General features: G+C 44.1%; 1 protein-coding gene across 1 annotated transcript; it reads left to right on the top strand.

The window, feature by feature from the left end:
• The first annotated feature begins 8294 nt into the window (after positions 1-8294).
• On the top strand, positions 8295-11073 carry LOC108925380 (uncharacterized). Its single transcript, XM_018737241.2, has 2 exons — positions 8295-8541; positions 9641-11073. Exons 1-2 carry the CDS (start codon positions 8501-8503, stop codon positions 10293-10295), a joined length of 696 nt encoding a protein of 231 aa, XP_018592757.1. The 5' UTR covers positions 8295-8500; the 3' UTR covers positions 10296-11073.
• Positions 11074-11329: the final 256 nt, after the last annotated feature.

Below are 11329 nucleotides of genomic sequence, written 5' to 3'. Positions count from 1 at the left end.
TAGCTAAAGAAGCTGCGGAAAAGAATCATGAATGGAACAAAAAAGCACATGAAATTAGTCAAGGAAATGTTGGAAAAAAGGAGACCGTGTACTGCTGAGGAATTTCGGTGTCACGGGTAAGCACAAGTTACAGAATAAGTGGAGATCCTTACCCTACATTGTGGTGGGAAAAATAGAAAACCTGCCAGTGCACCAGATCAAGCCTGAGAATGGTTCTGGGGCAATCAGGATAGTCCACTGTAATCATCTACTTCCCATTGGGTGCTTAGTGAGAGTGCCATGGAACATGGATGAATCAGATCCTCCACAGAGACAAGCAATTAGACTACAAAGTCTCTCAAAGACAAAACTGTTGGCTTGCAAGCAGAAGAGCGATCCATCCCGTCACTAGGACAGCTGTATCATCCTTTTCTGACTCAGATTCTGAGATGGTTACTCAGCCCTTTACATTTGACAGACAGAACTAGGAAAATGTGTTACCATTAGCCGGTATATCTGGGGTGAGCCAGGTCCCCTGTGTGAATGAAAGACATAATTCTTCATTAGCAGGGGTCACAGGCGAAGTTGAGTTGGGAGGGGTTGAAGCTGCTAATCCAGAGAATTCTCTTTAAACTGAGGCCAATCCTGCTTTGAGAGGCTGGTACTGGGACACATTAAGGACACCATCCCAGACACTTTGGACCCACTGCAGTTTGCCTACCGCCACAACAGATCCACTGAAGATGCAATATTACACACACTTCACACCACTCTGGCTCACCTGGACAATAAAAACTGCTATGCAAGGCTATTATTTGTAGACTATAGCTTGGCATTCAACGCTGTCATCCCAACCAATCTGATCCACAGACTACTAGGTCTGGGGCTGAGTGCCACATTGTGCAACTAGATCTTGGATTTCCTCAGCAACAGACCTCAGCATGTGTGAATTGGCAGAAATACCTCCTCCCCACTGATTCTCAACACTGGCACTCCACAGGGAAGCGTCCTGAGCCCGGTGCTGTATTCCTTGTTCACACATGACTGTGTGGCCAGTCACAGCTCCAACACCATCATAAAGTTTGCTGACGATACCACCATTGTGGGTCTGATCACCAACAACGATGAGATGGCCTACAGAGAGGAGGTGAGGCTCCTGGCAGAGTGGTGCCAGGACAACAACCTGTCCCTCAATGTCAGTAAAACTAAGGAGCTGGTGATTGACTTCAGGAAACAGGATACAGCTCAGGCACCCTTCTACATAGGAGGGGTTATTGTAGAGCGGGTCAACAGCTTTCAGATTCCTAGGAGTCACCTTCACTGCCAAACTCACATGGACTGAGAACACAGCATCAACCATCAAAAAGGTCCATCAACGTCTCCACTTCCTCAGGCGTCTGAAGAAAACCAGGATGTCCACTACAGTCCTCACCACTTTCTACAGGTGTGCTGTGGAGTCCGTCCTCACAGGGTATATTACATCCAGTGTGGAAGCTGCTCCATACAGGACAAGAAAACCCTACAGAGGGTGGTCAAAACAGCTCAGGGAATCATCGGCACACAGCTACCAGCAGTCCAGGACACTTACACCACACGCTGCCTCAGAAAGATGATGCGCATCATGAAAGATCATAGTCACCCCACATAGGCACTTTTCTCTTCTCTGCCATCTGCAAAGTGGCCCAGGTCTATTTGAACCGGCACTGCTAGGTACAAGAACAGCTTTTACCCCAGTGCTGTAAGAGTATACAACACCCACCAATGTGCCACCTTTAGTAACTAGAGTCGGACTGCTCCACCCAAGCACATTGGTAGATCAAATAGTCACTTAAGCATTCTCATGTTCTGAGTTCTCTGGCTGTCTACTGGTATTATTGTTATTGCTATTTGCATTACTCACTGTCATTGCCATTGTCATTCTTTTGTTTTGTGCAGTATTTCTGTTGCCCATAGTCTGTGGAGAAGCATTCAAGAAAAGAATTTGATGATACTTGTACATGGTACTTGTACCTATGACAATAAACTTGAAACCTGAAACTTGCTTCAGGCTCAGTGGTTGAAACTGATCTAGAAGGGGGAGCAGGCAACCAGAATGGTTGTGAGGCGCTTCAGGAGAGCGTATTGCCTGAACGGTCAAGAAGAGAGAGAAGACCAGCAGTACGGTTTACATATGATGAACTTGGAAAACCTTCCGATTGACCATTAGATATTCTGAGCAGAGGAGTACTTGCTGGTTGTGGGGCCTTCGAGGATTCCAGATGATATTCCAGCCATCCTGTGTGATGTCATGCTACGGCACTGTGCTCTTGTTGTGTTACATTTAACTTGAGCTGATAGTTAAACCTTTGTAAAGCCACCATATATCTTTGATGAGGGCATCAAACTATTAGAAGGAGGAGAGTGTAGCCCCTTAGTGCTACCAGTTTGTTACATTTTTTTGAGGGTTTAAATAAAGTTTCATGATTTCAACATAAAGTTTGTCTCAAGCCGTGCCAACACATGCTGAAACAGTACAACCTATGTGTGATGTTGTCAGTCTTGCATGTATTGTAAACTGACTGGGTTTTGGTTTAAGGGTTATCAATTAGAGGAAAGAGGGATGGAATGCACTGGGGAGAAGTTTCAAGATGTTTCTAGAAATGATGTGGTCCAGAAGGTGTTTGAGGTGCGAGGGGAGAGGAGTGCATATTTTCTGGTTGCTCCGAAGCAAGCAAAAAGAGAAAATATTATTTGGATGTGTTTCGTTTGCAGAGTTGAAAATTCGTTTCCGTTTGTACTTATTTGTGTCCAATGAAACATTGTGTTAGGAAACTGCGAGTTTTCAGCTGTCGTGTTGAGCTACCACGGAGAAGGAGAACCCAATAGCGCTTCATGGTACCGGCAACGCACAAAGTTCCTCAGGCATCGTTGGAGGTTTTATCTGCTCTTGAGCCGCAAGTGAATGATCCAGATTTTTTCCTGGTTGCTGCAGGGACAGCAGACGAGGTAAACTGCGGGGGTTTATTTTGTTCTTGTTCACGAGAGTAAAGTGGCCATTATAATTTTGGTCTCCACGTGATCAAGCTGCAATCAGGCCTCCAACGCATGGGTGTTTTACATGTAGTTAGAATACTCCGGAGTATTCCAGGCACTACATTTACATTTAATTCATTTAGCAAATGCTTTTCTCCAAAGTGACATACATCTCAGAGAAAATACGATTTGTGCATTACATTAGGAGAAAGAGAGATAGTTGCAGACATGTGATTCTTAAGTGAACTTTGTTTCTTTCCACTTCATGCACTTGTGTTTATCACATGAGTAGGTGCATAAAACTCAGAATAGACGATTCTTGATCACCTTCTTACATTTTTTTTTTAAAGGTACGCAAACATTTACATACAATACAATATTTGTTGTTTAATGTTGAAGTACTTGCTATGAAATTTTTCATTTTATTAATGTTCTAGTTGTTTGTATTTATTTCGATAATCTGTTGAAGGGACTTTGGGGTTTTCCATTTACAAAGTTTGGGAGAAGCCATAAATTTTATGTTTGTTCTCTTACAGAGTTTTTTTGTGTTTTGAGTTATAACATTTTAGTTCTTATAATAGAACCCAGGGCATCGCCCTCATAGTTTGGGTAACGAAGGGAGGCGCTATAGTTATAATCAATAACAGGCTATGGCTATAACCAAGCCGTGTCTGTTTTTCCCACACAATGTCTTTGCACTTATTTGTTAATCAGTAATAATAATAATTTGATTCTTGTACTGAAAAATACATTCTTAAAGCAGAACACTTTTAACCTTTGATATTTAGTGATGTGTGGTGTCATGGGGGTGTGGTGGCACAGTGCGTATGGTGGCAGCCTGCTCTCTAGTGGGTCTGGGGTTCAGGTTCTCCTTAGGATACCTTGTAATGGACTGGTGTCCTGTCCTGGGTGTTTCCACTTCTAGCCTTCTGCCCTGTGTTGCCAGATTAAGGTCTGATTTGCTACAACCCCACTTGGGCCAAGCAGTTTCAGCCTCTGTGTCTGTATTTACTGAAGTAGCAAGGCAGAAATTCAGTCTGAAAATAACTTCCTTATTTACATTTCCATATGTAAATCAGTGTTGTAAACAACATTACGCTCTGTTGACCTTTGCTTTAGCAGACATGTGTGAGCAATTGTGTGAAAAACAAAGGCTGCAGTAATTCCTGCTTTCGTGTTTTATACATGACATAATTACCATGTGGCTGTTGATTTAAGGGTTTAGTACCAGAAAGCAAACTGCTTCCAGTCAAAATCTGGTTTCCATGTTGAAATGAGATGACTGAATACCTTAGAGCAAGAGGACTGACATTTGGTTTGTCAATAAAAATGATTCATCAGACTAGAAGCGCATTACAGATGACTCATATTTACATCTAAGTGCCAGTCAAAACAATAGTGCCAGCAGCTAGTTTAGGTAAATTTTGAGAGTTAAATCCATTCTAAGTGAAAGAGAAATCACAACTTGGGGCAGCTAATAGCGCAGTGCTTAGAACTGCTGCCTTTCAACTGAAAGGTTGTGGGTTCATGTCTCACCTTCAGCTGTAGTACGCCTGAGCAAGCTACTTACCCTAAATTGCTCTGGTAAAGTTACCCAGCTATATAAATGGGTAAGTAATTGTAACTGTCTTAACATTGTGAGTTGCTTTGGAGAAGAATATCAGCTAAATGTAAATTACTTTCAACATGTCAGAATAGTAGAAATTCTGACAACATCCTCCATACACAAATCCTCTGAAGTGTTACTTGTGAGGAAGGTAAAGGAACCAGGTGTTTGGTTTCTATGAAAGTGACGTCACAGACACCACCTCATATTTCTCCGGTACTTGGTGTGTTTACCTAGTCACCTGGACTCCAACAAAAAAAAGAGACGGCAGTCTCATGGTGTGAGGATCGCCCTCCTTTGCCTCATAGCTCAAAGAATCACCAGTCTGAATCATACAGATTTCCCCCCCCCCCCCCATCTTGCTCTACTAAATTTCTTCAGCCAGGTTCAAGCATAGACACATGTTGGTCCATGCCTGTGGTATGTGTAGGCTATCATCTTCAGCTCTCTTCACCTTCAGATGACTTTTTAACATGCCATGCAACAAAGTCACAGCTGCAGGGAAATATTTATGGATCCTCTAGAATTATCAAGATTTTTCCAAGAATGCCTCCAAAAACATAATCTAATTTTCAAGTCATAATGCTAAATAAAGACAGGTCTTATTTAACAAATACCAAACTCCACATTGTACATTGCCATATATTTGTTGAACAAATAGTTTAAACAGTCAAGGTCTTTCATGGGAAAGGTTTGTAAACTTCGAGGGTAATGACACCTTGAAAGGAGGGTAATTAGAGTAATGTGTTCCATTCAATTCAGGTGGGGGGGGGGGGGGAGTTGACGTGTTCAACTGTAACTGTACAAAAAAAATCACACACAACTTGGGTTACCTGCTCTGCCCAACAGAATTCTGTTGAAGTACAATATGGTCTGATAGAAAGAGATTCCAAATGACCTTAGATGAGTTTGTGCTTGTATGACAAAGTTGTGAAGTCAAAGATCTAACCTATAACAGCTTACAGCTTTCAGCATCTTTCCAGTTAATCCCATTACATACCCAAGTATTTCGCAGGAACTATGCTGCTTAAGATTGTGAAAACAGGCATTCTTCCGAGATCCAAACCAAGACCATTTGGTTACAGGTCTTTACTGTCAACAACTTCAGCTATGAAACAACTTTGAATGGGAATATATGGTTTTTTTCTACATTAGACCACTTCGGGATCCAGTCATTAAAAAATCCAACACCTCATAAGGTACGTGGCTTTCCATGTAAAAGGCACTGAATCCCCCTACTTTTTTCCTTGTCCAGTCAGTGTCCTGAGGGAAAATGTTCATATACTGTGGGGAAGGTAACACAGCCAGTTGGATGAGTGAGGCTGATTCAGAGGACCCTGAGTAGTGGCTGGACTTCCCACCACAAGGCGCCGTGAGGAGGGTCTCGCAACAGGATGGACGCCAGGGTTGCTTTTGGCACTCTTCCCACAGTGTGCTGGCCGGACCGCTCCGGCCCTGGCCAGACCTCTGTCTCAGCACGTACGTCAAATCTTTTCTCTGAGTCGCTCACCATACCGTGCATTTTTCTTGCGGTTCAGGAAACAAAAACTGACTCAAACACAAGTTCTTCACACTTGGGAGAAAGCCGCTGTGCTCAAAAACAATTATAAAAGAGTTTGGTTTTTTGCCTGGAAGTAACCGGCAGAGGGCCTGGGCTCAATGCCGCAAGTTACACCATTTTTCTTGTCTGACTTGCTCTTTCTAGAAGAAACTTTGACTACATTATTTGTTAAAAAAATACCAAATCTGTACACAGCTACTCGTGTAATGTGTGCTGGATAAATGGTTGGACTAATACTCGAGAATCATGTGTCTGTATCTAGAGCTCTTTGTCTGTTGTTGATGCAGTTTTGTTCACTCAGTTGTGCGTTTCTTTGTAGAGAAGGGACTGCTAAATGAAAAATGCAAATGTGAATAGAAAGTGAAGCACAGAAAGTAAAAGCCGTCTTCCTTTTCTCCCACAGTCCAAAAACATGTGTTTCCAGACATCTGGTGACTCCAAATTGCCCACTGTGTGTGTGTGTGTGTGTGTTACATTGTTCTATTCAACAGATGGTGAATGACTATAGGGAGACAACAGTGTATCCAGCATTGTCAGTCAATTTGGATAAAGGCGTCAGATAAATACTCGTTAAGACTAAAAATCAACAAAATTCACCCTTGTTGAATTTTCAGAGGGATTCAGCAGTTCTGAGGGACAGAGGGAAGTCATTCAACCATATCAGAGACAGAACTGAAAATCCATGCGCTTTTGAGTCTGGACCTTTCATGCGTAATCAACAGCACAAAGGTTTTCGGTTCTGGCTCTGATGTGGTGAAACTACCTCCTTCTCTTGCTCAGAACTACTCAATCTATGTACAAATACATTTACGTTACATACATTTATTCATGCTTTTCTGTAAAGCAGCTTACAATGTTACGGTTACAATTATTTACCCATTTATACAGCTGGATAATTTCACTGGCGCAATATAGGGTAGGTTCCTTGGTCCTGTGGGTGCAAAAGCAATAGTTCTAACCACTACGCTACCAGCTGTCCCCCCATTCAAATAATACACAACTAATATATATTATATATGTACAAATAATATTCATACAAATAAAATAGTAACAACCCACCAGTACCGAAGGGTGCTCCCTCTGAGCGGGAACAGATTTTGATTGTAAATAGTTGATGTAAAATAGGGTTGCTGGGAAGTGTACAGTAGCGCAACCACAGAGGCTGTAAGTAGCTGTCAGAAAGAAAGGAGACAAAAAACTGGCTGGTGGTGAAGGCTGTGGAGGAAAAGGGGTTCCTGCAGCTGTGAGGCAGAGAACGTCCGGTCGCGGAAAGAGCAGTAAAGGAGGTGCTATGCTTCATAGGAAGGTTCTCCTGATAACATTTAGTGTATTATGGAACCGGCCATTCGATGCTTGGCTCTCTTGGCTGATCTACTAAGAGACTCATGGTGTCCTGAAAGTGTTCCTCAAGAACACCATTTGCGATGCCATCGCCTATACAGAACAACCCAAGAGGAAGACCGCCACTGCCATGGATGCTGTCTATGCTCTGAAGTGTCAGGGTGGCACTCTGTACGACTTCGGTGGTTAAAGCTCCTGCACCTCGGAGCGAGAGCAGCCTTTCTTTCTGTACTTGCTGATACCTACTGCTGTGTACTAGTGTTCCAATAAGCCTTCCATGATGGTCAGCTTCTGTGGGTCCTTTTTCGCTCTGTCTGAGCCCAAACCCATGCTCAACGCAATATGAAAATTAAATACAAATGATAGACAGTGCTGTTGAAAATGAGACAGGAAGTGTGGTGTCCGAAAAGGAAGGTACACCGTTCTTTGGAGGTTTCCCTGAAACAAAGCACTGGAACACTTGAAGTGTGCAAACAAAGAGTTTATTAAGAACAGTAGCTCGCGTCACAAACTCACTTCACACCGCGGAACCTCGTCTGCGTTCGCGCGAAAAAAAACCCCGTTATATATAGTGCCCCCAATAACGGTTCCCGCTTATTTTAGGAACTAACCAATAACAATTTTCCTTTGTCAACTTAAACCCTACAGGCCAGCAGGAACCTTTCTTTTTACAAAACTCTCGAGGATTCGTTCTTGGTGTAAAACACCACAGGAAGGCCCCTTTTATTACACACTCACACAGCAAGCACACGTGAGGGGAGAGAAATGCAGACACACAGTAAGCTCAGGGCACCAGGCATGTCGGCAGCCGGGAGCACTTCCAGCTCCCGCGGCAGCAGCAGCCTGCTGAGTCATGTCGGGACCCAACCTTAGCAGCCTTGCTATTGGATTAGCCGGGATGAGACAACAATCTGCTCGCGCGTCAAAACCGCTGCAGCGCCGCTGAGCCCGGGCACAGGAAACACTCAGAGTACTGGGGAAGCCGCAGGAAGCCTCGACACATGGACACAGAGAAAAATCAGCCATCAGCCTGCAGCCAAACGTAAGTGTGGAGGACAGGGAGCGGAGAGTCAGGAAGAAGGTGTTAGAAGGTTTTCTTTTATCGTTTAGAAAGGACCCAGCAGTCCAAAGAGATGTGTTGCAGTTGACGACGCTAAATCGCCCGTTCTGTGTGTGGGTGTGTGTGCGTGTCTTCGCAAGTGTGCGCGTGCGATGGGCTGCCCAGGGTGTAACGTGACCAGCCTGTGTTTCCGGGGTAGGATCCGGACTGCTGGAACACTGACTTGGACAAGGGGTTACTGATAATGAGCGAGTGATTTAAAAAGAAGTGGTAATTTAACTAAACCTTACTGGTTTGTACACTCTAACCTTGGCAGATTTGAAAGCTCCTAAACTTTAGTGGAAAGGGGGTTCACTCAATCATTCAATAAATTGTAATAAAAAGCTGGATTTGTCTTCCTTTTTTCTCCCGTTAAATCGCAACCCAAATTCTTTTTTGATAAACTAATGGAACATAGGCTGATTACTCTTACGTACTTGGCAATAAAATGTATTTTATCGTTCTGGTCCACATCTGAAGTTCCCCCTATAAATACGCGAACGAATAAAGTGTCTAATTTTCTTCTGCTTGAAAAAATTAACATTTCATCGATGTGACAATTCAAAGGAATTCTGAAATCTCTGGACACCCTTTGGAACTTAGTAATTATTATTATTTATTATTATTATTAGTGCTATGTGTTGACCCCTCTGAAATATGGTAATCCTTTGACCTCCTGCCCTTGCTATCTGCATGTCTGTGCACATAGCTGCAGTTTCTAAATATACTGCCTCTGCCTCTAGGTTGCTGTGATCATGTGCATAAGCAAACAAATTGTCACACAGGGTCACGACAACACAGAGGCAGAGATTTTACTATAAAAGGCCAAAAAAGCTCCAAATGTGGTGTGATGGAAGGATATGACAGTGGCCTGACGCCTGGACCAATCCTTCCATGTCTGGGAACTGTGCACTTGGTGGAGATGGAAGATCTCAGATTCCAATCTATTTAGGCAATGAGTGATGCTGGAAAAGACCAAGCATCGTCGCTTTTTTACCATGGTCCTGACGACCGTGATTTTTCTTCTTCAACCCTGATGCAGGGAGAGCGTGTCGACGCGTGCTGCGTCGGGGGATCCGCGGAGCACCCTCCGCAGGTATCTGCTGCTGAAGTACGTGCAGGTTCTGCTGCTGCCGCAAGGGAACAAGCTTCTGCTGGCACTGGGAGCTCTGGCCAGCCTGCGCGCGGCCCTGCTGCTCAGCTCCCCTCGCGTCTCCAGCAAGGCCTCCAGTGTGCTGCTGGGACAGCTGGCTGCCGCCGATGGGCTGCTACTGCTGCACTGGAGCCTTGGAGCACTAGGGGGGCTACTGGGCAACCTGACGGAGGGGCTGCTGGACACCCATCACCTGGTCAGCCTGCTCTTCCTCAGCTGCCTGAGTCTCGAGGCGCTGCTGGTGATGCGACATGCGGAGCAGAGCAGGCGACTGCGTACAGTGCGCTGCGCCCGCCTCGCTAGCGCTGCCGTGTGGGCGTTGGGACTGGGCGAGCTGCTGGCCCTGCGAGCTGCTGAGCACAGAGATACCCTGGGCCTGTGGGTGCCTCTGGCTGCACCCCTGTTCAGCATCTGCATGGTGGTTGCACCCCTACTGGCTACTCTCTCCCACTGCCTCAAAGGGGCACTGTGGCTGGCCAATACCTGGATTTACTACACACTGTTCTGCAAGAACCCCCCGCGCAGGAAAAGCAGCTTCCACTAGCAGGCAGAACACACGCTGGTGTGGAACTTCTCTGACAGTAGCATAACACTGACTATCTTATTTATACAATTTATTTATAGTAGACACTGTTTATTTAAGCATGTCCTGAATGGTAAATATTTTGTAAATAGTGCAGCGCTGGTTAGAAGAAGCGCTGCCCCAGAGATCGTAACAATTTATGAGTATTTCCTGTTTTTCTGGAGCGCTGGAGCAAAGAAGGATCTATTTATTCCTAAAAAAATGAACATACATACCGATGTATATTGTGTCCAATGCTGTGATATAACTGGCCAAGAAAGTTGTACCCAAAAAGTGAGCAATGAAGTCATTGCTGTGGACGATGAAGTGTGAAAAAGTGGGCGTTGCTCTGACAGACACACACACACACACACACACACTTTGCCCTTCTTCTCCTTTTCTTCTTCAGCTGCTCTTGCTGGATACAGTCGTTTGGGAATAATTGCTCCAGCAACGGTCTTAATGCCCCACTGGGGTTTGAACTGGACAGTGGGGGGTACGAGGAGGGAGGATAGCAGAATAACATGATGAGTAATGGAATAGCTGAGGTTTGTTGGAAATTTCAGGGGTGTCCCAATCACAAGGGTCATATCCTTTGTCAGCGGTGACTCTCTTGTTTTTGTTTTCATCTGACGCAAAGCAAAGCTCTTGGGATGTGTTACACTGCTATTATTCCATATGAACATTGATTTTGTAGCCCAGGCTGACTGCATATTATCAGTTTCACTTGAGATTCTATCACACTGGAAATAAAACTTTATTTCATCATAGACAATAAATACTTTTTTGAAATGTATTTTGATGAGATTAAAATCAAAATGATTCTTTTTACAAAAACTGTTGTCCTTGTGCATTTTTGTCTTTGCAAACATTATTCTGTGGATAACCAAATAACAGTTGGCTCACTTCCAAGTAATTCATTAACAACTGCCTCTAGTCTTTTCCACTGTGCAAATAATGCTGTCTCTCAGAGATGAGTATTGAGAAATATGTCTTTTATTGTTAAATTATTGTTT

The sequence above is a fragment of the Scleropages formosus genome, chromosome 13 (assembly GCF_900964775.1).
Source record: "Scleropages formosus chromosome 13, fSclFor1.1, whole genome shotgun sequence".
Taxonomy (NCBI): Eukaryota; Metazoa; Chordata; class Actinopteri; order Osteoglossiformes; family Osteoglossidae; genus Scleropages; species Scleropages formosus.
This window is presented reverse-complemented; position numbering and strand designations above follow the sequence as displayed.